At 41.5% G+C, this 27,758-nt stretch overlaps 2 protein-coding genes across 3 annotated transcripts in view; one reads left to right on the forward strand and one right to left on the reverse strand.

Moving 5' to 3' along the window:
• LOC126184610 (constitutive coactivator of peroxisome proliferator-activated receptor gamma-like) overlaps positions 1–27,758 on the forward strand; it is a 521,164-nt gene that overhangs the window by 367,791 nt on the left and 125,615 nt on the right. The gene's annotated exons all lie outside the window — the stretch shown is intronic.
• Positions 1,704–27,656, reverse strand: LOC126184611 (serine protease inhibitor 2-like). Its single transcript, XM_049927066.1, has 7 exons — positions 27,551–27,656; positions 17,102–17,430; positions 13,741–13,951; positions 12,998–13,209; positions 12,710–12,895; positions 8,896–9,040; positions 1,704–2,267 (listed from the first exon to the last, which is right to left on the reverse strand). Exons 1-7 carry the CDS (start codon positions 27,570–27,572, stop codon positions 1,870–1,872), a joined length of 1,503 nt encoding a protein of 500 aa, XP_049783023.1. The 5' UTR covers positions 27,573–27,656; the 3' UTR covers positions 1,704–1,869.

Consider the following 27,758-nt stretch of genomic DNA (forward strand, 5'->3'; position numbering starts at 1 on the left):
CGACTGGTTAGTTACGAAGAATGCTTCAACCTATCGACACTTGCCGACAGCTAAAAGAACAAGTCCCAGTGGCGGGCCCTCTGGATGGCTGAATACCTAACTAGCTAGTATGCTTGTCGAGCGGAGATAGTTGACGTGTGTGCTGCATGAGAAGATTCAATATGAGAAGTGTTTGCACTGGACGATTATTCCCCACGTAAATTGATCGGTTAACTGCTTGGCTGTCAGTGACAGTCTCTCCGGCCTCTGAGCGTCTGGAATGGCCGGAGTTGTGTACGCAGGTGCTGATGTGACCAATGCATGGGGTGGTGGGGAGGGTGGTGGGGAGGGTGGTGGAAAGCTGAGGTATTTCCCAGGAGGGGGGGGGGGGGGCGCAAGTGGCTCAGAACTGAACAATTTCCTTTTCCCAGAGGGGGTGGGGGAGGGGAGGAGAAGGTTGGGGAGAGGTTTCTCAGGATGTATTATCAGGAGTACTAAATCAGTTAGCATAACAGTAAGTTTGGCCCTGAATTTATGCAACCCACACTATCAAATAGCCCTCGTTCTCTTTTTACCCTGCCGTGAGAGTGCAGCTAAGTCAGCACAAAAGCTGAAACTGTGTTAGAAGACAGTAATTTGGAGGATAATACCGAGGGTTTCTACCACAGAGAGAGATATAAGAACTCAGTGTTCCTGACCGCTGATTGAAGAGGGTCGAAGCACTATAAGCTATAATCGCTCTTTCAGTGATTGATGGGTGGCGTTTCTAAACGTGGCACAAACTTGTTGAGCGAATATAGAATCCAGTGATGTTACTGTAAATAGAGTTTTTGTGTTTCTATTCGTCTGTTTCGCTGTAGTTATGGAATGATTTAAGGGGAAATGTTACTGACTTGTGCAGCTGATAGTGTCGTGCCTTTCTGCGATCCACTGAAAAGCCCTGCAGATCTTTGACATGAATGTAACCAGAGGCTCTGAGACTAGTATGATAGATTGCTAGCCCTTGTCTTTAGGGGTTTTGACGGTGAAGTGAGACTGATGCCCCTAATATCCAAGGTATGGTGAGCGAAACTCACAGGATGATTGGTGAGCGCTGTGAGTAGTGTCTTGAGAGAAGGTGACGTTTGTAAGAAATACGAGATACAGAAGAAGCACATTACATATAACTTAAGCACTGAAATTTTTAGGAGGAAACGTGGTGCTAAGAACGATGTTACATCATTTTTAGAATATACGTTCCTCTTTTATATTTGCAGAGTGTTGCCTGTGACTGCAACAACTTTTTAAAGGAAGCCAGCAAGCACTGTCTAGGATGTTTCCTTGTTCCTCTCCAAACCCACTGAAAATTACTTTAAAGTCAATGATTTTTAGGTTGGTGGTTTATAGCTTGCGTCTGTTTGTATGCATAATCTGTTTGAAATGTTAGGTTGAGGCAAGGTGTACCTTAGGTACATACAAAAAAATTTTGCTATTTATACTGAGATGAAAACAGTTGTGAAAAACGCTTATTACAAATTTCTTTAATTAAAAGTTAAATTTTAGTTTAACAAGACATAAATAAATAAAACCAACATATTTCTTTCTGTTTTAGCTTTGCAGCTCTTACATATAGATTAACATTATAAAAAACACTCGCATGTTGTTCCACATTACATACCAATAAAATATTGTTCTTTTGACAGTGACTTTTGTATTAATAATTTGCAAATCTGTTGGTTGGTTCTCACACACACACACACACACACACACACACACACACACACACACACACACACACACGTACACGTACGTCTTCTCACAGTCATATGTTGTGAACATGAGTATAGTAGACGCATTGGTAAAGACTAGCGAGTAAAAAGTATTGACATCAAGGCAAACTTTCTTCGTTCACTATTGCGGAAGCTTCTGTGGTAAAAATTGAATCAGGTAATGGAACGCGCTTTGGGATAAAATATAGTACACCCGCTTTTTCTGCTGTCCACCTTTATCGATTGTTTGAGATGTGATGTCAAAATCTGGCATTTCCACAGGGTAAGGTCCTTCCTTTTCAGTTTGAGACACGTGAGACTGCTGAACACCTTTGGAACCGTCTTTCTTCTTGTCACCGTGGAATTCTCCTTGTCGGACAGAAATCGTGGTTTTCTGCGGAGTTTTGTCAGTCGATGGTTCCACAACTTTTCCTACGAATATTACTGTACCAGTCGTCTCGTCTTCAATAAAGAAAAGAAATGGATGTGTAGCGTTGAATGTCACCTCTCTGACTCCGATTCGATCAATGACCTCGATACCTGTAACAGAAGACACGTTTTTTAAATGTGTTTGGTTACCTAATCTTTACGATTTGTCAATTCCTTGACAAGCTGGGAAACTCATGTAAGTGCAATCTGACTTGCTAAAAATTAGGATAGAAAATCAATGTCATGTACTCTGCAGGAGAATAAGTTTATTTCAGTCACTCAAATTCTTCTGTGGCTATACCGGTTTCAACTGATTGTCTAAAATTTGACTGAAGTAAACTTATATTGTTAAAAATAATGTGTTCATTGATGCTGTGTCAATAACTGGTCAAATGTGAACTGTTAGAAGGAGGAGGAGGAGATTAGTGTTTAACGTCCCATCGACAACGAGGTCATTAGAGACGGAGCACAAGCTCGGGTTAGGGAAGGATGGGGAAGGAAATCGGCCGTGCCCTTTCAAAGGAACCATCCCGGCATTTGCCTGAAGTGATACAGGGAAATCACGGAAAACCTAAATCAGGATGGCCGGACGCGGGACTGAACCGTCGTCCTTCCGAATGCGAGTCCAGTGTGCTAACCACTGCGCTGAACTGTTGAGAAGACTCACATTCATATATCCAGTCATACCCAGCCACGCGGATTGTAAAACAGTCACACCGAGATTGTTAAATTGTGATATTAAAAACCTAATTGGTCTGTAGAATAAAGGCTGAAATTATAAACTCAGAAAATGTGGCGAACTGATCAAATTAAAAAAAAGGAAAGGATAAGGTAGCCACCCGGGTAACAAAATATTATCCCTATTAACTAAGGGAGCAAACAAGACATTTCAGAGTATTGTCCCACATTCGTATTATCGTCTACCGAAACAGATGGTACACCAGCTGGTGAACTAGCCTTTGCCCTATTTTCTGAATATAAAACATTTAGAGTGTGGCGTACTTAGTTCTGTACACAAGTAGTGCAGACTTGAGGATTCCCTCGCCAGAGGAGGAGGCCACGTATAATTGGGCTGCTTAGACCAAGGCATAATGGAGTAAGTGCTATTTTCCCTTACGATCTGAAGTAGCCCAGAAACCTCATTACACATTTGAAACAACTTTCCGCGTTATTTTCTGGCAGGTAAATTAATTTGCAGACGAAACCCTAACTCGGTAGCCTCTTTTTAGTTGGTTACAAAGGACTACGAAAGCATAGGAAGATGTCTACAGAAGCCCCATTGATGATCGTGTCCGAAAATAATATGCCAAGTAGTATCATATGCCCTTTGTGTCGAAAAATATGACTATTGGGCGCTATCACAATAGTAAGGTTTGTGTAGCTACCTCCGGCAGGCAAGGTTGTCAACGGTCAGTCGATATCTCCTGAACCCACATCGGCTAAGAAGCTGTGTTGTCTGATCCAGACCAGGCCGTATGCTAAGATTTTTCCTACACAGCTAGTTAACGCAGTGCTTCGCTAACTACTGGGCCAAGTTACGTCTTTTTCCGCTTTGATGAGAGACCGAAATTGCCTGTCTGATTCGGAATATTTTCCTGGTCCGTATTTCATTAAATGTTCTGTAGTTATTTCCTTTGATTTCTGTGTTGCTGAAGCATAGTGCTCTCGATTCTGTTGTGACTGGAGTCAGTATCAGGAGCCTTAGTGTCAAATGCCGCTCTCACATGGAGAAGGGGGCCCTGTTCTTCAACTGAATCGTTTCCATGATCAGATGGTGACGACGCGTCAGCAGCAGCAGCAGCAGCAGCTGTGGCAATAATGGCGAAACGCTGGGCTATTGTCTGGTCGATGTTACTGGCTGGTGGTTGGAGACACCCTTCAGTGCAGCTGCTATAGCTGGTCTTTTATATTTTCCAGAAATCTTTCTTCTTGTTGCCTATACTTGAGCCGAGATGGACTGATGAGAGTTCAGGAATTCTTGTCCTAAATAATACAGCGGTGATAAGTGTATTTGGTCACTATCTGAACCTGATCAGAGCCGCTCAAACTGACTCTTATTGCAGAGTGGCACTTCCCTCCTCCGAAGATCTTTGATTAGTCAGACTGATGAATCACTTTCGTAATGTGACACTGTGTTCAAAAACAGCCAGTTGCCTAAACAATGTGTAGTCAGTCTTGGTATCCACTTTGGTGCACTGCTTGTCTGTCAGATGTATGCAGATGGGGAAGTTCCCACTGGAGTGAAGTCTTAGACCATTTTCTCCTGAGCTGTCTCTACGAGCAACGAAAAGCAAACATCTATGGTGGAGAACGAACCTGTAAGTGTGCTGAAATGAATGTTGTACTCCGTTCAGAAGACGAACTTCTGAACATGCTAGGCTCTCAGATGGTAACAGACCCCCATAAAAAGGTCTACAATAAAGTTCACTAAGCAACAACAGAGCGGAAACTCTGCTACAAGTTCTTTGTGAATCAGTGTTTACAGTACCATTAGGAGGGCAGGTATAGGCAACAGACTTACACTTTATGTCACGTATATGGTGACTGGATGAAAGCTTTTAAAGCTTTTCGTGAGAATCTCAATACGACTTGCCCTTCTCCGTTTGTTCGCTTGACGTTTGGCTGTTAGTGGTAAAGTTGGCCATTATGGGCGTTTTGGTACGCTGCCTGCTGCATTTTTTCTTGTGATGAGACGTCAGTAGTTTGTGCTCTTGGTACTTCGTGTGGCTGATCTTGATAAAGGTATGGAAGTAACGGCTGTTTTGCAGCTGCACTTACAGGAGAACGTATTTATGCTTCCTCGTCTGGGTAGGCAATGTCGACTGATGACAGGCGTATTAAACACAGAGCCGAAGAATTCTGTAAATGTTGGTGGCTGCATTGACTTTTCTAGCAAGTTTTCAGTTTAGCGTAAAACATTTGGCTGATAATTTATATTTTGAACTTTCATTTCTTCGTGAAATATTTTGCAGTTTCTGTTCCTTACTGTGTGATCACTGTTTTTCCCCATATAGCTTTACATGCAAGTATTGTGTAGCCGAACTCTAACAGGGCGTTTGGTTGCTGTGGACACACTTAGGCAGAGGAAGCCTGCAACACGTACTCCAAATTTGACGATTTGGCAGTTATGTTTTAATGTTTCTTATTCCATTACACAATTCCTTGGTTTTAATATTCATAATACCCAGGCAGGAGACCATAATTTTGTTTGAGCCAACGTAATTACGTTTTTGAGCTACATCAGAGAATTCCCCATACATTTCGCATTTAAGGAGCTGTTGCCCTTTGTGAACAGTGGTCGTTTAGGAAATATCACACAATTCCTTACTTGCTTCCTTGATTTTAGGGTTGTTGCATGTGTTAACTCAGTCTAGATACAGAAAGGCCACTTTTTATGGAATGTCCCTCCTTGCCTTCTAATGAAAGGTTCTGTTGTTCAAATGTATCCCGCTGCTATTTAGAGTTTTGCTGTTTACTGTAGACTGCTCTGTAGAATTAGCTTATCGGTGCTCCTAGGCTGGTGGTTGTTAGGTAGGTAAGTAGTCAAGTAACTACCGTTCCACCTCTGAAGTCATCAACCACGTTGGCAGTTACTCAGTGCAATAGAAAGGAGGAAACTATAGTGGATTGGACATACATTAAGGAAGAGGGGCGTATAAAGACAGAGCTCTAAGTGGAAGGAAAGAGGAGTTGACCGAGAAAGCGATTTCAGATGTGATTACGTGATACACGTCAGCACATACAGCAACATTTAGAAGGAAGCAATCGATTGCACGGAATGGAGATGCAAATGACATACAGCAGAAATCATGTAATGGTAAGTATTCAGGAGTTTCAAGTTATGCGTTTCACAAAACGCAGTATGTAGTATCTACTGACTATAATATCAGTTAATTGCAGATGGAATCAGTCAACTAATATAAATATCTGGATACAACAGTTCGTGGATATATGCAAGGGAATGACAAGTCTCAGTCGTGGGTAATTCAGGTGACAGATCTAAATTCATTGGTGGAATACCTGAAAAATGCCTTCAATCTATAAAGATCATTCCTTAGATAACATTTGTGCGACTCAATCTATAATTTGGTTCACCTGTGGGACCCGTACAATATAGGATTAACTGGTGACAATGAACTTGTACGAAGTAGGGCAGCACAAATTTTGACAGGTGTAACCCACAGTGAACTTTAAATGGCAGATGACAAAGGTGTCCACTATCCCACTAAAGAGTACTTACAAGTTTGAAGAACCAGTACCAGGTGAAGAATCTTTAAACATACAACCCCTATGTGTCGTTCCCGTGGAGACAATATTGGACCGAATACATCGCGTACAATGCCATTATAGATAGATGTTCTTCCAGTATTCGAGAAGTCGATGGAATAGAAATAAATAATACTTTTCTGTGGTAGAATTGGATAGATTGTTTGACATGCACTTTACAGTGGTCTGCAGAGTCTAGATTTTGATTTGGATGTAGACACACGGTTGAAAATTCATACAATTTATGTTGCAGCCTTTAAGAATTTATATATAAAAATTTCTACCGTGAAACCATATGCCAAAAAAGGTCTACTAGAAACGCCGTTTGACATCTGTATGCAGCAGTTAAAAATTGTACCACCCAAGTCTTGTTTGTCGTATCCTACATACTGTGTCAGAAAACGGACAAAGGAATGTTGCAAAACACTGAAGAGACGTGGAAAATCTTAAGATCATGATCAAGTTGAAACTCTCAACAAACAAGTGACGTAGCATATTGCGTAGTTTAGGCTTAGGAAGAAATCTAAACAACGGTAGCAGTGAAGTCTGAGATTGGGGATGAAAATCGCGAGAGAGAGAGAGAGAGAGAGAGAGAGAGAGAGAGAGAGAGAGAGAGAGTCTTATGGGCGCTCAACAGCGTTATTACCAGCGCCTTTACACACATTAAACCAATGAATGTGGCTGAAACCTTGAAAATTGTTCCACACTCACTCATGCACTCTAATCGACCGCACAAATCACTATATCACATACGCTAAAACAGAAAAAGTTACATGTGAGATTAAAACACAGAACGACAAAGGAGCCAAAAGAAAGGCATAGGCAACACCGTCGCGTTGTGGCTTTAACGAGACGGAGCTTGTCCGTCACTTTCAGCCACTCCTCCTCCCATCGAAGCAAGTCTTGGATGTGAACAGCGAGGCCACAGCATGCAGGGTGATGGCACACTAAAACTGAGGATCATGACACCACCTTGACTGATCCGACCTTTCGTTCCCCCGAATGTCCGTGTGCCCTGGTACCCAGCAGAAAGACACAATCTTCGCCAGTCTTTGCAGTTGGAGGAGGACATCCTGGATATTCGGGAGTATTTTATGTGCTGGGTAGAAACTTTGTAGAGTGTTAAGAGCACTCAGAGAATCGGATTAAACAAATTTAGCACTGGAAGAACGTGTCTTCTGCTTCAGTGCCCACAAGATCGCTTGTAGATCTGCGTCGAAGACAGTGAAGTCTTGAGGCAATCGGGCCTTGAGGGCATGATCTGGGAGAACAATACAGCAACCAACTGAGGCCCCCTGTCTAGACCCATGCGTAAAGACAGCTACAGAGTTGTTGTGCTCACATAAAATGTCAAATATCACATTAAAAACAGATCTCTCGTACTGCACAAAATATAAAATTACTCTGGGCCTCTATAGTAACCAGGGCGGCAGACTGTTAAAACCCTCGATTTGGGATTGTAATGAAAATCATGGGGGAACGAGGTGTTAAGATTTGAAGTACAGTCAACGACAGCCGTACCTTTTGGAAGTACTGTTCCGTCATTCGCCTTAAGTGTTTTAGGGAAATCATGGAAAACTAATATGGACGGCTAGACGGCGACAAACTGCTTTCCTCCCATATACCATATACGAGTCCCGTGTCTTAATGCTCCATCTCCATAGGCGAAAATTAGAACGACGAGGTACACGAAGATTTGGACTTCGTTCTCTTACTGAACCGTGTATATGGTTGACACACTCCTGAGACTCAAAATGTGAATTACTGATGCACACAAGGCAAACAATTTGCTGATCCTTTACTGTTGACTAAGCGAGGAGGAAGGAACGTATTCCAATGTAATTCTCAGAAAATAAGCATAGGCTGTAACAGTCTGCTTTGTTACTAGCCTGAATGACAGCTGTTTCCAGAATCTGATTAAGCTTTATTAATAACGTTAATGGACAGCATTCGTAGTCATGTCTTGTAAATGGGGTTTTTAATTATCAAGTGCGACAACCATTAATTAACCTGGAAAATTACCTTTTGGAATAATTTTTCAGTGAAATTCTCTATAAAGAATTTTATGTAAAAAGTGATCACATAGTTTGTTTCTAATGGGTGCATCACAAGAGGGTTTAATATGATGTGATTTAAGTGTGAACTTAATTGTGCTTTTAGTACTTAGGCGTACTTTCTTTGATGTAACAATTCAGTTCAATACTTTTATAAGACGCACCTAGAACTGGTTGTTATACTTTTAATTGTATAACTCCCAGAAACGAACTGCAGTCAACGACGTTTGGTCCTCCAACAATGAGGACGTAAAATTTACAAATTCTTGATTCAAATACTCGTCTTATAAACCCAAGAAGTTTTTTTTGTTACCTTACGATTAACGATATTCGCAGTCAAGAATATATTAGGATATAAAGATGCTGGAGTAGAAACTTTAAAGGCATTTTTGCACATTGGCTAAACTAGAACAACTTGCCTGTAGCAGCTGCTGCTGTAGTTCCTTTTTCGTTTACTTCTAGAGCTGATTTCTGTAAAACCTTTGAGACTGACAGCTTTCCATAACGACTCCTTGCAATTCCCTGCAGATTAGCTTTATCAGTGAAAATTTGTTTTATTCCCAGCTGAAACAGAAAGAGATATATATATATATATATATATATATATATATATATATATATATATATATATATATATATATATATATATCATTTGTCAATACAGTCAGCTCTTGCTATAAATTTCAGTTATTTTTTGCAAAGAAGTGTCAATTTGCCGATATCCTGTTAATGTGTAACAATGTGAAGTTTTTGTAACAAGAGATATATTTACCATCCTCACTTCACTGACCTCTCATTACGCAGGTAATGGTAGATATCTAATTCGAATTGCAGTACACTGTTGCCAGGACCAAGCACAACTTCTTTCCAAAATTTATAGAACTTTATAGTGCCCAATTAAGAAACTTGCCAATATTTTTAATTTCACACGAAGATCAGTAGGGAGGGAGGAGGATGGAGAAGGGAACTTTGTCGTGTCCTTTAGAAAGGAGCCACCGCGTTAATTGCATGGAATGGTTTACGGAAATCACAGAAAACTTAAATATGGACGCAGGCCGGGGGGGGGGGGGGGGGAGATTCGAAGCTTCGACCTGCCGAATGCAAGCCCAGTGTGCTAACCACTGCACTACGTCGCTCGGTCACAAATTTCAGTATTGTCCCTGGTTTATTTCAAAGAACACATTACGCTCTGTGCCTTTTTTACCCATGGCATTCGGTTGTGAATGGGGGTTGGCACATTAGATGAAAATGAATGATTAGCTTCGTTGCATAGTACTCGTTAGTAGGGGACAGCTCACTGACCTCTACCGGGGAGGCAGTTTTAAAATTTCTGCCGCACTCAGTTCTGTTTCAGTTATGACCGTCTATATTTGTGAAGCTAATAGAAAACTTATATTTGTTCTTGTTGCAGTATGTATGCATGAATTCTAGGTGCGATCCTGTCTGATAGACGGGGGAAGGGGGTGTATGAACAGACCTCGCCGAAAAACATTTTTTGGGGGGAAGAGGAAGAGAAAGAAACTATTCACGTAACACTGGTGTGAAAAACAATGCGTGAATCTAAAGCAATAGAATCGCTCCACTCCCCATCAGTCACGTCATTCCGAAAAGTCGATAACCCTCCACCAGCTTGTTTTGTACATCTCAACTATGCATCATTCCTTTATTGATGATTGAATATTTAAGTCTTCTGGTTAGTTGGGTGGTTGCATGTTCTATCATTAGTATAGTAAATCGTAATGATGAAGTTTGAAACTGGCAAATTAACTCTTCATTTGCAGTGCTATTGCCAAAGCTATTTAGGCCCTGTCAGATTTCGGGTCCAGTTTTGCACAACCTTCGTCCTGCGCCCCTCAGTACAGTCATGTAATTACCTCAGCCTATAAAGTGGAAAACGAGCGCAGTGTGGCTAATTTCACGACATAATGCGATAAATAGTAAGTAGCGCTTTCACACCGTTTAAACATTCGTGGTTGCAAAGGTCACTGAGTGAGTATAATGGTTGGAATCTCCTTTGTTTTTGTTTTACGATGAAGCACCATCCATATCATTAACGCCTGCTCTTAGTTTTAAGGTTTGCTCAGTATGAGTAACAAAATATTGCGCTTTATATTGTGCATTAAGCAACGTGAGACTTTACCTGAACTGATTTATTGCGCTACGTAATTCGTTGTTTGCAGTAGATTCTGCTATTAGAAACGTGGTGGTCAGCAAAACTCAAAGTGCTGTCTTAGGAAGTCCCATTTTTACAGTGTTTGAATCTGTTTTTGTTTTGGACAGTAGAACTAATTTTCCGTAAAGGATTTTTTCTTATGCGGGTAGAGTTCAAGGTGATAACTAATGAGCATTGAAATGCCTGTTGCATCGCATTTATGGATTCCACTTTTCCATGTAATATTTAATCGGTCAGGCGAACAGACACTCAATGTTATTGCCAACTGCGTTATTGGCAGTTACGATTGGAAATTTTGTTCTAGTTTCTCTTAATAATTACCACCTTTTTTACTTCTGTCTTCCTCATACGCTGAACTCAGTCTTGATGTTTCTATATTTAGAAAGCCAATCTTAACGGCTAGAAATCTGAATTTTAGCCTCATTTCCATTTATTTTTATACTTTCTCAGTTGCCTGCTGCATTCGTGACATTTGCAACAGATAAGGTAAAGTATTTAAGCTGCTTATAAACTGAATTCAGCTTTAGCTAGTGTTTTCTGTTGTAACCATCATGCGCACCAAATTTTCAAAATGAAGCGAAATTTTACTCCAGACAGCGAAACAGCCATTAGAAAACCATCCGAAACGATTCCGAACACGATTGCACACTTACGTGACGACCTGCAAAACTCCGACAACATCGTAACGCCTGTGCAAGTGCTAGTCCGGAATAAAACCATCGTATCGGAGCATAAATAAGTCCGTGTTACTTCTTAATAGTTTTCAGCTTTGCATAAGTAAAACTTACGTAACCTGCACGTGGTCAGTTCTGCTGGTATTTTTTGAATTTAATGTCGAGCCATTTGGGTTCTTAGTTTTTTCTTGAGATACCAAGTAATTGAACTTTCAGAAAGGGTGCGATTATGCGTAAGAAGCTATTGCGTTTTAAGACTGAGGTAGTGGGGCGCAATTTCCTGACCAGTTTTATTCCGGCTACCCAACAGATCCTGTCACGTCATGCGTCACAAACTACCAAGCAGCTTTAAAAATGAAGGTGAAGAGAGACGTGTGAATAAACATTTGGAAGTCTGATTCAGTTGCGAAGACAGACTTTCCAGACAATAACAGAATCAAATACTTTACAAAGTTGAATTTTTCTCCACATTACAGTTTTTAATTTATACTAGTGTGTTTGAAATGCGTTAAACAAAAATTACTTTACACACTAAAGCTTACCCCTTTCAGATCTGAATTTTTCTGGAAGAAAGAAACTTTTCTTTGTGCTCTAATGCTGTTATGTGATTTTTTGGTCATTTTAGATGCAAGATTTATACACATGTATAGACTCGTTTTGAAAATATACTTTTTACGCTTGGCTTCTTTTTATGGACAATTTTGAAATGTTCACTGTTATAATAAACAAACTGATCATTCAATAATTACCATGCAAAGAACGATAATAGTATTCAACCATTCACTTGTTGAAACTTTTTAGTAATGCCCAGCTGGTTGCAGAACTCGTGCATGGTGAAAAAATGACACTCACAAACATGTGCACATGAGGTTTCCACTGAGGAAAAATATTTGTTGCAGCTAGGACACAGCAAACAATGGACACAATTGTTGGCAGTGGGTTTTACTTTGAATCACGTCCATAAACATAGTTAGCAATGGGTAAGATTTGTGTGCTAACTGCAGAAAATTAGCTTGGACAGAAACTTCCAACATGCTGTACTGCTTTTGAAATTGCAACGATAGGAAGTACGTGAAGGAGTGTGATAGGTATGTCTCAAGTGACCGCCAAAGTGTTTGGACACGAATGACGTTTCCGTGATGTGGTCAGGTACCCACGTTCTAACAAAAATGTTATGTCGCAAACTGGCGACCAAATTGAAAGTCATCTGAGGAAAAGAACGTCCCAGTTCTGAATTCAGCAACAACGAAGCTGATATTCAAGCAGCTAGCGCTGTGCATTTTAATGCAGCGTACCGAGACCAACATGAGCTGCCAGTATAGTTACACAATATATCCGAGATGATTACTGTGGTCTAGTTTTAATTACCTTTACATAACTACTTACCTCCTTCAGAACATCGTTCAGCAGTACAGAAAATTCGAAAGTAAATTTTGGGAGCACCACGTGTACTGCAGTCGGTCTGAGCAGTCCGAGATCTTCTCGCAGAGCAAATGGATTTACAGTGCTCAGAAGGTTTTCGAGACCATCCCTGTCGTCCGGCAGGACGATAAACATTGAGAATTTCCTGCCCTGTAACAATGAGTACAAAGTTTTACTATAATGAACTTGCAGAGATTCCTCACACTGCAGTCACAGAGATAACTCGGGAATTGCTAATAATATGCAACTTACAAGATAGGGTAATCGCAATATGCTTGCATTAATCTCTTTAGAGTGTAAGTAGAAAAATTCTGCACTCTGACGCATGAACTGTGCGGCTACAGTTTTCCCTTTGCCTGTGTAGAAATTGCTGGTGAAGGTAAGCTGAGGCTGAAATTGATACTTCCAAGAGCCTTTGAAGTACAGTGCGTTCACAAGCAGGAGGACAGCGTCCGAAAGACCATCTGTAATTAATACCTTCCATTAATATCCAACTTTAATTAGAATTTCTTATTGTGATAAACTTTAAATTCACTTAATTTTTTACCTTCCAAGTATTTAAATTTAGAAGATAATAGCAACTACATTATAAATTAGTATGTATCTGTCATAACTGACACGATAACCTGCCATATAGAGTTGAAGTTTTATGGGTATTTTGTCCTGACAAGAGTGGTAAAGGAAGAAGCTTAAAGGTTGACAACCTGCGACAAATTGCTAAAGAAAATAAAAATTCAAGGTTTACTTTTCCCAACAGCAATATATTAATTAAATGGCGGTGAGACCTCACAAAGTGAATATAACGGCTGAATAGTAGTATCTTCGTAGGAAGCTTTATTTTATTACTACCTGTAGTATGTGTGTATAACCGAAGCAAAGACGTGTGTAAGTAGTGGAAACGAAATGTGAAAAAATTTGCTGTAAGTTCGCTCTTGAGAGTGGTTTCCACGAATGACTTATACAGAGAAAGAGAATATGGTTTGAGCTATACATACCTTCACTCATTATTGAGTCAATGTGACCACGTGTAGCATTTTTTACCCATTCATTAATTAAGGGCACAGTTTTAGGATCTCTGAAGTCGACATTTTGAATATCACTGTTATAAAACGCCCTCAGGATTGTAACAAAGCGTGGTCGTAGTGTCAGTGAAACGTCTGCAAATACTTTGTTTCCCAAGTCGAACAGATAATCCGGGTTGTTTCCCTGTGGATAGAAATTTCTGACTGAACAACTGGTTAATTCCTAGTCACACAGTTTTACCAAGACTTCGTAATAAATTATATAACTACTAAATCATGTTTTAGTTTTTTGCAGGGCGACTTGATGTGTATGGAAAATCAGACTATGTACAGATGACGCTGAAAGGAATCCAACAGTTATATACCATTTTCAGGCAATCTAATTTTTACAGAGCTATAGCTAATTTTCTGTAGCTCAAAACCGGCAGATCCAAATAACAGAAAAAATTACGTAATACGATCATATTATAAAGAATGTCATGCAGCTGCATCGCAAATCACCCTGCAAATACTATTTCGATAATCGGTGATGGGAAAGAATACTGTTAACTGCAGTCAGTTACTAGCTTCAATTATGTTTTAACGGAAGGATAAGAAAACTTACATCTTTTGCAACTAAAATTTGTTTTTGAGTACCAGATATATTGCACCATAGATGTTATGTATCTTCAGTTGTCTATAATAGACGTAAAATTTATTATGCATATTTCTACTCGAAATTTGTAGTGGTTCTTTTTCAGTTTCTTTAAGTCTAGCTATTTCTGTTTACAGTATATGGTTGTGTCTTGTACTTACATTCATTTGTGTGTCCTGTTCATGCAGCCACTTTTCATTCTGTATGTGCTAAATGCATAAAATATAAGTTTCTTCCAATAAGTATTTCTTTGCATATAATCTATACTGCAGTTAACTGCACATGCTTGCCTGCTCTTTGTCATATGCCTTAGAGCTGACAGGCATCATGGGAGAATTTACAAGTGCTGGGGTGGTAATGGAGGAAGGATAGGTGGTAGGAGGGATGGAGAGAGAGAAAGAGAGAGAGAGAAAGAGAGAGAGAGAGAGAGAGAGAGAAAGAGAGAGAGAGAGAGAGAAAGAGAGAGAGAGAGAGAAAGAGAGAGAGAGAGAAAGAGAGAGAGAGAGAAAGAGAGAGAGAGAGAAAGAGAGAGAGAGAGAGAAAGAGAGAGAGAGAAAGAGAGAGAGAGAAAGAGAGAGAGAGAAAGAGAGAGAGAGATGGTAGACTGAATTAGTTTGAATATTGGTGTTCTGTTGCTTGTTTGATCATTGAGAATATTCTTATTCTTATTTGTGGCCTTATGGGCCTTCTGTACGAAATATTCCTTTAAAGTGAACACCCCCTCTTGTTGCTATGGCAATGATTTGTTAATGTGAAAGTTGCGAAGTTGGGCAACACTTCGGATTCCAGACAGGGAACGCTAGTTCAAAGGTCAGAATAAGGTATTGTACTACCTCCTGCAGCACCATGTTTAGTAGTACACCGTACCGTTCAAATCAACCATTGGAGTGACAGCTTTTCCTTACCAAGCAGTAATATGAAATGGGCAAGCATTAAAAACCTGTCGAAGAGAAGGCGAATGGAAGTTACAGTGCATCTATAAACAAAAATATCAAAGGACGCTAGTTTGCAGCTGTTATCAAGCAAGCGTGATAGTGAATCGAAACTAGTCAGTAAAAATATTGAGTGCTCTTTGTGCCTGGCCTGAAAAAATTTTACTGTCGCTGTTACCCCTACAGGCAACGCCTGCTGTCAATGAATTTTTAGGTTATTTGGGGCATACAAGGGGAGAGGTTTAGTAAAAAGAGCTGCCACCCCAGGCAGCAACAGTGGTTCTAATAACTCAGATGGCACCAATTCTAGGTTTTGATGATAAATACAGGTATGGTTAGATCATTCCATGGTGTGAAGTCTACAACAGACTTCATTAGTAGCAGCTGGCGAGTGGTAGCATCCCATTCCCTCGGCAACCGATGATCAGAAATTTTCAGTGGATGAGAGACAAGGCAGGATATCGTGCGACAAGTGGCCACAAAGACCTTTAGGATAAGGCACAGCCACTAGCATTAACGTCGGATAGAGCACCTGCTGTCCAAATTACCAGTTGTATGAACTAGAGGCAAACGTGGTACGTACTCAATGACATGATACGCCATACCACCACGTCAGGTCGTGGTGGTGGTGGTGGTGGTGGTGGTGGGACACTCAGCTGCGCAGTCATCAGCGCCCATACAAAGTCCCAATTTGTACACAGTCCAAATTAGCCACGGTCGCGAATGATGATGAAATCATGGGGAAAAAACACCCAGTTGCCAGGCAGATCAAAATCCCCAACCTGGCCGGGAATCGAACCCGGGATGCATGATCCAGAGTCAGCAACGCTAGCCACTTGACCACGAGCTGCGGACACCACGTCAGGTGGTGGGCCCATATGACGACAAATGCAATCTGTTACATTAGTTCTCTGCATCTTTACATACAGGTACTTCCATCGTGAAGCTGTACATGAAATCTCGACATGTCTGAAAAGACTAGGTGCCATTCCGTTGTGCAGCGTTGTCTTCAGGTGCGCCATTTTCTGTGCGCCTCTGCTGGCTCAAAGGAACCTGCAACAGTGGTCGCCTTGCTGGCATTCTGTGGTGTTCGAGGCATGGTTGCACTGTCCACGGGGATACTGGTCTCGCCGCAAACAAGTCACTTTTGTGACTATATAGTTGACATGGCTGTAAAACCCTGCACAGTCGAGCGAATGTAACGTCTGTCCTCTCGGGCACGTGTGTGGCGCCATTGAGATCCTGCTCAGTGTCTGTTATGGGCCGCCTGAAGTAATTAGTTCCACATTCGCAGGACAGTCTTGGGATTCCGACCCACATGAACAACGGTATCTCGGAACGAGAGCGTGCAGTCTCGATAGGCCACGATCCTGCTGCCGAATTCCAGTATGCTTGGGCAGACTTTTCTCTTTACACTAAGCATGACTATCTTCTCAGACAACCAACATCCAAACGCGATATATGAATGAAGAGGCTGCTACTTAATCTGGCATTACTTAATACTACTCCGCGCAGTTATGCTGAAAGGACAATCACGTGCATATCCAAACATGTAGTACACTCCGTGGCAATTTGAGGTTTGTTGCACGCCGCCTTCATGGCGTTGCAGTTTAAACGATCAACAGTGTAGGTGTAGGATGATTCTAGAAATCTGGAAGCTCTCAGAATATCTTTAGCCTCGTCGTATACACTCTTGGGTAATGATTCAGAAGACGTTTATTCAAAATAAATAGTTAACTAAATACAGTTTAGATGTTCGGAGTGTTACCTGCAGCGAGGCCACGATGGCACTGTACTTGTCGCGCGTCTGCTGGCGGTCCTTTGTGAGCAGCAACCCCGCTTCGAGTTCGCGCGCTGTGTCGCCCGTGGCGCCCTCGTACAGCATTGCTAGGACCATCTTGACGCCGATGGGTGAAACTACTACATTTCCCGGGTAGCGTGCATCCAGCGCCCGGCAAAGTGCCCAGTCGAAGGCATCGAATCGCTCTCCCGCAGACACGGGGAGGTAGTCGTCGTCGTCCCAGAGGCTTGGGTCCTCAGCAGGCGGCAGGTCCAGAAGGGGTGGCACGGCCAGCACTCCGCACAGGAACACGACGACTACACAAACAAATCACATATCACACGCTGGCCTTACTCGTGGGAGCTATTTTCTCCGTCTGTGGCATTCCATCTGAGTTACAATTAACACACTTCATCTGGCAATAAGAGGAACTATTTATAGTCTTGTTGCTTTCACTGTTGGGAACATTAATCTGCAGTTTATCTGCACGATATGAAACAGTTTAATAAACAGATGAGCTCGCTCAGGAGTGCAAGTAATTTTACATCTATGTGAAGTATTCTAGAAGGCTTATTGCATGGGGTGGTCATGAAGTATCGATTCATTTCTAAGAAATAATTTGTATATTTCCATAATACATAATTTTAATCTATTTCCGTAATAACATGGCCCTTTTTTTTCAATTTAATCGTGAAGAATGCCTACGATAGACAACGTGTGGGTGTTAGTGGGCCGCTGTGTATTTTATCTTATCTGGAAATTAAAGTATTTCACCCAAAAATTTCACAAACCACCACCACCACCACCACCACCACCACCACCACCAAGAGGTAACTAACATCCGGTTAGTTGTCAAGAAGTTCCAAAGACCTGGAAACGTTTTCTGTCAATCACGCTCCCGGAAACGACCTGTACCACAAGAGATGGTTCAGTGATCCGAAGCAAACTGAAGAAGTCCGAATGTGCATGAACCTTTCCTTTAAGGAACCAGTTTCACTTATCAAAATCAAAGAGCTAAACAAATAAGCATGCCACATTCAGTGCCTCACAAATTTGACCACTAAGCTCACGCCTATCTCCAAGCTGAGTTATGATTTGATAGGAGCTACGTGCAACGAACACCTCGTGGCAATTTTTTTTTACTGGTGAGGCCACATTTCACATCAGCGGAGAAGTTAAACGCAACTGCTGCATTATGAGTAACAAGGCACCTCACTACCATTTAATAGCAAAAACACTCATCAAAAATTAATGTTTGGCTTGGATTCACAATGACTACAGTTTATGGACCCTTTGTTTTTGCGGAAGAGAAGAGAAACATACGTTGGTATTCTGGAGCAATCTCAGGACTTTGCAAAAACAATGTCTGATGGGAAACCGCAATCAGTGGTTATTAATTAATAATAATTAGCAATCTCAGGAACCACTCTTCAGCAAGAAACATTGTTGATAATTGTGTTCCAACAGGGTAGAGGATTCTCTTATTTTACTCTCGCAGAAAGGAATATCAGTACCTAAATCGAAGATTCGCCAAAAGGTGGACAGGAAGAGTTTCAAGATTGCGTCCACTGTGTTTACCTGATTTGACTTCCTTGGATATCTGCTCTGCACCTGGGTGTATGTAAACTCAAGTTTGTGAGAAACAGAGGTTAGGGATCTCAAGGATCTAAGAAATCAAATCCGGGATGCAGCGTCAGTCGTTTCATAGGAAATGGTTGGTTGGTTGGTTTGGGGGAGGGAACGAAACAGTGAGGTCATTGGTCCCATGACCTAGGATGGCAGGAAATTGTTCCTGAAGCCCAATCATCAAGGGGAAGGGGTCACGTGCAAACAAAGGAAAAAGGGATGTCAAGACATCAGGAAGAGGAATGAACAGGATGTGGGGTGGGTGGAAACAGAGCAAGGGTGGCTCAAATACTACACATTGTGGGGCACCAGCACCACCAACAAACTGTCTCGACACCCACACCATACCGTACCGTACCAATATGAGACAACAGGGACACCACCAGGGGAAGAAGACAAGGAAAGTGGAAACAAAACAGCCCAACAGAGCAGATAAAATGTAGGGAAAAGACGGAGAGAACCTGGCCGGTGTGGAAGCAAGGTCAAGGCCTCCACAACCAACGCCTACACGCATCATACACTATTAATCTTTCATATTGTTAACAGATATTACAGCCTGGATCGACTATGAGAAGGCAGGCCGCGGTGGCTGTGCGGTTCTAGGCACTTCAGTCCGGAACCGCGCGTCTGCTACGGTCGCAGGTTCGAATCCTGCCTCGGGCATGGATGTGTGTGATGTCCTTAGGTTAGTTAGGTTTAAGTAGTTCTAAGTTCTAGGGGACTGATGATCTCAGATGTTGAGTCCCATAGTGCTCAGAGCCATTTGAACCATTTGACTATGAGAAGGGAGGGGGTGGGGGAGTGTGTCATGATATCAGTCTGAGTGGTTGTATTCAGGTGCCCTAGTAAAATTTTACGGAATCTAAGGTAAAAGGACAGCATAGAAACTAAAAATTTACTACAAATTGGCCTTTTTTTTAGAAGATCAGGTAAACTTAGTGGGGTGCAGCTTTTCGAGTTGCAGACATACTGATAAGCTGGTAAATTTTTCTCGGGCTCTAGTGGTTTAAAATCCACAAACTTCCGCCCGAGTACTCCTTGGCCATTGTCAAGAGGTGACTGTATAATGATTGCTGCTGCCGTCCTTATACAGCCGCGCTGTCTTCAGTGACGTCACTGGTGCTCGCTCCAGCGCCATATATGGTAATGTTTTCATTGCGCGCTTACTGCGCCCGCCTCAACTTACCGATGGCCGGGTTCCAGGTTGTGCTTAGCTGCAGACCGCCGTCTTTATTGAGGATGCTGTCAAAAATTTGTAACAATCGCTTCTTTTAGAACACTGTCGCAAAAATTAGTAGTCCGTGTAGTAACAGATTTCTCGGCCAATTCAATACGGTGTCCGTTTTCTGAAGTGCCTCGCCACCGCTGATTTCTCAGGATACCAAAGGCGAAAACATCTCGCGTGTTCCACACAGCGCTGTTCAATAGTTCGTACAGTCTGTCCCATATAGAACTGTCCACACCCACACGGTATTTTACATGCTCCTGGTATTCTAAGACCAACATCGTCTTTCACAACACTTATTAGCTGTCAAATTTTAGCCGGTGACCTAAAAACCGTATCGATTTTATGCTTCTCATAAGCCGGCTAATCTTTCCTGTGACAGCCACAGAACGGCAAGAACGCAAGCTGCTTCGTCCTCTCCTCTGAGGTCTTCTGCTTATGTTTCTACTGCAAGATGACATGAGAAATCAGGCGGTTGCTGTAGCCATTTTCTTTTAAGACTTCCCGTAAGTGGCTCAGTTCCTTCGGAAGACTTTCAGCGTCTGAAACGGCTTCCGCTCTATGCACCAATGTCCTCAGAACAGAACTTTTTTTTTATGAAGGGTGATCATAGCTGGTAGCATGCAGATATCGGTCTGTGTGGGTGGCTGAGACATCAATTTTCTTTCTGGCGGACGAGGACGTCTAGAAAAGACAATGTACCTTTCTCTACTTCCATCGTAAATCTGATATTATGGATGCTGTTGTTGAAAAATTCTACCAGATTTTCACGCCCACGAAGCAAGAAAACGAATGTGTCTTCTACGTACCGATAAAAGCAAGTAGACTTTGCAGGAGCCGTGTCTAGGGCAATGTTAAAGTACTCCAGGAAGAGGTTGGCTATAATTGGAGCTAATGGGCTTCTCATCGTGACGCCGTCCGTCTGGTACCTTGCCATGAGTTCGGTTTAGGCGCCGTACATCATCAACAATTGCAGACAGTCGATACGGGTCTGTACAAGTTGAACAGGGCTTTGCTATAGCTGTTATTGAAATAACAGCAGTAGTGCTGCTGCTTTTAGCGAGTATCGACGCATTAAAGAAATATGGAGAGGTCCCCTTTCCGCACCGGATTTGAAGAACATGATTAGGAAGTTCGAATTAACTGGCGATTTGGGAGTTGCTCTTGGGAGTTGCCAACGGCCAATTCCACCACGAATTATTGTAGTTACTATTGCCATGGCTGACAATGTTGGACGCAATTTGTGATCTTTAAACGGTGCACCAGCTGTGTCACGACAGTTGAATATTCCATGGTCCACCGTTCGAGAAGTGCTGCACAATTGTGAAACTGTGTCTAGGACGGTTCTAGGCTGTCGTCGATGCAGATTGTTGTCACATTGAGCTACGTTTGTAACGTAGAACGTAGGATACGAAATTGAACGTTACCTTATCATTTGGAAATGCAAATGTCTGTCAATGGTTTATTCGTTATTTCTTTTCCGCGTGTCCTTACAAATGTTTCCACAATGTTTAATTGTCCTACGATCACACTTTTTAAGGGGCCCTCTCAAGTAGCGAAAGTTAATTGTAACCACCCTATATATAAAAAAAATTTCGGCTGCAATACCATGATAGCAAATTTCGTAATTTATCGGTTTACTAGACTCATAGCACTAGTCTGAGACCAGAACAAATGCGAGGAAGTGCTACACGTCGCCAGTTATTAATTTGAGACTGGTTTTAGCCGTTCTTGAACTTTATAGGGGATAAGAACTGTGCTTACATTCGATACCTCTTATGCTGGAAAGTAGCGGTGCACCAATAGAGTTGCCTTCTCTGTTGAGTTCAAAATCTTATCTAGGCGGGCAGCCGTTACTGTTGGTAAAGAGAACCTACACAAACTGTTAGGAAATTAGTGTATTTAGTTGCGTGACAATGTGATAGTGGTATCCCCTCAAGAAAATAATTAGTGAATTATGTCTTCAAGCAGAACTGCAGCAGTGATCTGTCAAACTTTCTTGCGGGAACATCAACCATTTGCATTGCGTTTGCTATCGAGGAGAAAATATTTGTCACATCAATTTTTTTCTAATAGAAAAGTTAAATTGACATTCGTGGAGTGAACAACTTAAATCGTTGTTAAAAATAAATGCGTCATAACATGCCTGTAACAAACCTATAATAAATATTAATGTGAATCACACCAATAATAATGAAGGATTGAGGAATAAGTACCCACCAATCTATTTTGCTCACTGGAAACGATCTTGCAAACTTATCCGGCATTATTAGTCCCTAGCCATTTCTTTACTTTGTGGAATACATTTTATTACAGATAACATTACACATGGACGACGACTAAGATGGTTGCGAATTCACGAAATGTATTTCAATCGTAGTGATTAGACTCTTGGAAGATATTCACAATAGCTGAATATTAAGTATAAGTAAATCATGTCCTAAAGTACAGATTCTGCTTGTTTTAACAAACTACATGCCATGTCTCCACCCTGTTCATCCGGTTCTTAGCGGATTCTGCTTATGTTTCTACTGCAAGATGACATGAGAAATAGGGATATAGGGAATAGGGAAATAGGGGTTTGCAGCACACATTTTACCACTGTCTGAATATTGTGAATAAATTTTCTTAGCTACTGTCGTGGTTCTTGCACAAGCGCAATAGGAAATGTCATTCCATGACGACTCGCGGGAATTTAGGTGACATATGCACTGTCAAAGTTTGACCTACGTATACATGTAAATCTAGTATTTTAGTTTATTTATAAATTTCGTCATCCACTTTACAAGAAGTTCCACAGGTTTGTCGACGCAATAAGTATTTTCCTTTGAATCTTCAAATAAGATTTCTAGAAATTCAGTCCCAAGATGAAAAGTCCATATACGCTAGTGTTTATTCTTGCTGTCTCTTAAAACTTCTAAATGTTTCCTTGTAAACAATGGAGATACTAATTTTACGAAATGAGTGCAGGATTTTTAGTACGAAGTTTGCGGCCAAGGTGCCTTTGCGCAGCATATGATTGGTGCTAAACGAGCACAGACCAACGTACATTCATTTTAATTGTGTATGCTTGACAAAAAGTCAAGCCACGATCTTCAGCGCACTATTAGTTATTCATGGTAGTATTTACGTTCATCGTGTAACTAACTGGAGGAACGTAGGATCTGCGATTGAGTTACCTAAATTTGTATCCATTTCACAATAACTGAAGGAATGAATGTAGTCGACGGAGTGGACCTAACTTTTCGCAAGGAAACTCAGAGGTCTGCCATAATTGTGTTGTAAGTTATAGACTTAACAATATCTCTCTCTCTCTCTCTCTCTCTCTCTCTCTCTCTCTCTCTCTCTATCTATCTATCTATCTATCTATCTATCTATCTATATATGACATTAGCGTCTTTTGTAACCTCATCCCCTAATACTCAAAATGGGAATTAAATGAATCAGTCAGTTACGAACTTCAACACTATCCTGCTTTGGTATTCGATGCTCGATCATGCGAAAACCACGTCAAGTTTTTCTCACAAGACATTAAAGTTCTTTGGTCAAAGCAGTCAGACTATTACTTGACTTTCTAAAAGCATTTCAGTCGGTACCCCACACCTACGGTTATTATTCAAAGTACGATCACATGAGAGCATCAAAAGATTTGCGACTGGACTGATTTGTAGATAAAGAGGATGCAGCATGTGCAATTGGGTGAACAATCGTGTACATAAGTAACTTCAAGCGTGCCCCAGGGAAATGTTGGAACATTTTCTGTCCATGTTTTATATTTAAGACCTTGCGCAAACAATAGTAACTTAAGACTTTTCGCAGATATTGCAATTACCTACAATGAAGTACTGTCTGAAGGAAACGGCACAAATATATATCGATAAGATTTCAAAGTGATGTACAGATTGGAACTCGCTTTAAATGTTCAAAAATTGTAAATGTTTACCGTTCACAGAACAATAAAGCTTAGTATCGTACGACTACATTGTCAATTTGTCGCAACTGGCATCTTTCGACTCTCAAATACACGAATAACGATTTGTTTGGATATGAAATTGAACGATCGCATAGGCTCGGTCGTAGGTAAAGCAGGTGGAAGACTTCCGTTCACTTAGGATACTACGAAAATGGAAACTGTCTTCAAAGGCGATTGATTACAAATTTCTCGTGCGACCCATCTTAGAATATTGTTGAAGTGTGTGTCCCGAATTAAGCAGGACTAACAACGAAGGAATTACCCTCTTTCATGCACTTCATAGCGATTTGCTGAGTAGAGATTCGATTTTTATTTCCTCGTTTAAGAATTGTCTAGCTAGAAAGTTTGCTTATTTCGCCAACCCGAAGATTCCTGTGCATTGTGCCAATGTGTACCATATCACGCCCAGAACTAGGAATTCTAAATTAGAGGTCGACACACACACACACACACACACACACACACACACACACACACACACACACACACAAAACCGCAAGATACAATAGAAGGCTCGCGTGTTTACTGTACATTAACGTAGAAGAGTCACTCCAGCTCGTGCACTTTTAGATATACGCGACTGTCTTCAGAACGAGCAGCTTTATGGGTTGTTAGACACGTAAGCAGACAGTCTACAGGAATATTTTCAGACGCTGTCGCTACAAAACGCGCTTGGAACTGTAAAGCCTGTTCCAACATTGTCTCGTACTACCAGTAGGAATTAAGTTTAAGTGATTTTAACCATCACTCATGCTCATTCAGTTAGCTTTAGTTGCATAGATTTTAGTAAATTTTTATCCAAGCTTCCATTCCATCCGAAGTACAAGATCAGTTTTAGCTTTTGCATCGCCCGTTCATAGTTCGATTGTGTACTGTCACACTTTATAATGAGATCCATCATCTTCCGGAGGTGTTCGTCCAAAAAATTTCATTTTGATCCAGATTTTATTCTTTTGCGTATGAAACGGACATTTCATCTACCCTTATAACAGCAACAATACTGGCCTCAGCGCAAAATAATTATTTCTGAGGTAGACATGCTTTACTGTTTCTATATTTTGTCATCTTAATTCGGCGTCTCGCAGGTGCCACCTATCTTCCACCAGAACAAGATTGATCACATCTTAAGTGTTACGACTGCTAGCGTGATGCGAACTATGTCTTCCTGACACTTTGCTGCTATCTTTGACATCGTGAAACCCCTTTTTTTGTGGCTGGAAAAAAATTTGTTGGAGATTAAAGGACTCAAATGTTCTTTAGCAAACAAAAACGTACGTTATGCAAAAAAAAAAAAAAAAATGATTTTAAATACTTTTAACCACGGAATAGCACATATGAAGTTGGAATATTTGCTAGTTTGCCTCTGTTATGAACACTTGACACTGAAGCATTTCAAAGAAATTTCCATTCATTCATGATCCATTGAAAAACAAACGGCAAATTTTGTTATTGGCTTATTGATTTCTGTTTAGCTCTAGCATTTCAATATGAAGATTAAAGTTTTTAAGGAATTTGCAGGAATGAAAATCAGGACTCCGTTATTTTTCCAGATTTTCATATTTTTACACACGTCCTTAAAACATTTCACGCCGTTTGACGATGGGCTGCTGGTAAATCGTCTTACTCATGGCAGGTCAACGGCAAGTGACGTGGAACGGAGAGGCTGCTGCTGGGGTATGCGTAGGCTGGGCTGTTCGCAGGCTCGTCTCAACCGCCTTGCCATTGTACCCCGCGGGGTCAACGTTCGTTCACATAGTTCCATTGCGCGCTGGGGGAACGTTTTCCAGGAGAATTGCAGACGTAACGATACATGCACCGCCACCGCAGAATATGAGAGAAACTCAAGCTATGAACTGTATCCACGTCTACTCGATAAGGCCAATTTTTACCTTTTAACTCCAAAATATAGCTTATTTACAAGAAGAACGTTGCACTTTCTTGCCACCATTTAACATTATGAAGGAGGGAAGGAATATCAGCGTTTAACGCCGTCGTTAGCAACAGCGTAAGCTCTGATAGTCGACAATGGACAAGAACATTAGCCGTGTCCTGTTCTACACCTACATCCATACTCGAAACCACTGAAGTGCATGGCAGAGGGTACTTCATTGTACCACTTCTTAGGACTGCTTCCCGATCCATTCACGTGTGTAGCGCGGGAAGAATTATCACTTAAACGCTTCTGTGCGCGATGTATTATTCTAATCTCTTCGCAATCCCTAAGAGCTGCTTCAAGAAACTTTTTAAGCATGCTTTCATAGGGTATTTCGAATTTATTCTCAAGTGTATGCCTTTTTTTTTCAAAATATCCTTGACGCTCTCGCACAGGAGGAACTTCTGGCTATTCGTGCAACTTTTTGTTTACGTTCAGTATGTCCTGTTAGCCCTGTTTCGTATGAGTGCCACACACTTTAGCAATAGTCTAGACTGGATCACAGGAGCGTTTTTTGCGAAATCTCCTTCGTATACTGATTGCACTTCCATAGTATTCTACCACAGAACTGAAGTCTACTACCTGCTTCACCTGACACTGAGCCTATGTGATCGTTCCATTTCATATCTCAGCAAATTGTTCAGAGAAACAAGCCCTCTATTTGGCTTAATCGATTTGAGGAAACTACGGAAAACCCTAATCAGAATCGCCAGACGATTTGAACCCCACTCCTCCCAAAAGGAAGTACAGCGCCTTTCTCGCTGCTTCACCTCACTCGGAGCAGTGGATATGAATCAACAGTTCAGCGCGCTTGTCTGCTCGTTAGGACGACGATAGCTTGTTTACAACTTCAGTGCGGTTGTAAATGGGTATCTCATCAACGATAAGTTTCATCATTACTTCGCTCCAACAATTTTCATGTTATTTTGCCATCTGGTGGCCAAGCAGATAGAACGTGGCAAGTTTCCTAAAGGTTATCGTAATGTGCTGTAGCTTAATGGGACCTGTCGTTACGGTTCAGCTTTTTTCCTGCCACTTTCATCACTTCAGGCAATGATTTGTATGTGTGAAGAATGTCAGGTTGCACCGTGGTTTGGAGTTTATGTTCAACTGTAAATTCCTGTATGACTGGCTTGGTACGTCATTTCAGTGGTCGGAGAAAAGCGACGGCATACCACTTTTAGTAAGACAATGGTAGTAAAACTTCTATTCAAAGCAACTTTAGAGTTTAGCAAAGCTTTGCCTTTTAAAGCTAGGGAAATACAACGATTAGCGCGCATCCTCTCCGTCGATACAACAATAAAATGGGGAGGAGTTTCCTAATTCATTTACCGTGGAAATTATATTGACTATAACGTGAGTGATACGGTGACAGTAGCTGCTGCACGTAATGAGTCACAGCATTCCGAAATTATTACATGTCAAAAGCACTTAATATAACTTTGATATCGCCGTAGTCGTAACCCTAAAGGTAATTGTGTCCATAGCATTCGCTGATTTGTCAGTTATCTCGATACCGGCATGTGTTTTTGTAACATCGGAAAGAAGTCTCGCGATCGACACTTTTCGATTTCTTCCCTCTGAGCCGACTGCCATTGTGATTTACCAGCGTGGTGTCACGAAGAGAAAGGGTGGGGGGTACGAGCTGGGAGCCGACTCCTTAGCGACAAGAGCACTGACCTGTGAAGGCGCGGACGGCCATGGTGTGCGCTGCGCGGCGCGGTGGCGACTGCTGGCCGCTGGCTGCGGTCTGACTTGTTTACCTGCGCTCCCCTCCACTTCCTCCACACTGGCGCTGGGCCCGGGGGAAGTACTGTCCAGATCACTCTGCCCACCGGAATTTCTCGCGTCGCGAGCCGCATCAACCTTGCTTAACACTTTAGGCATG

Source organism: Schistocerca cancellata, chromosome 4 (genome assembly GCF_023864275.1).
Source record: "Schistocerca cancellata isolate TAMUIC-IGC-003103 chromosome 4, iqSchCanc2.1, whole genome shotgun sequence".
Lineage (NCBI taxonomy): Eukaryota > Metazoa > Arthropoda > Insecta > Orthoptera > Acrididae > Schistocerca > Schistocerca cancellata.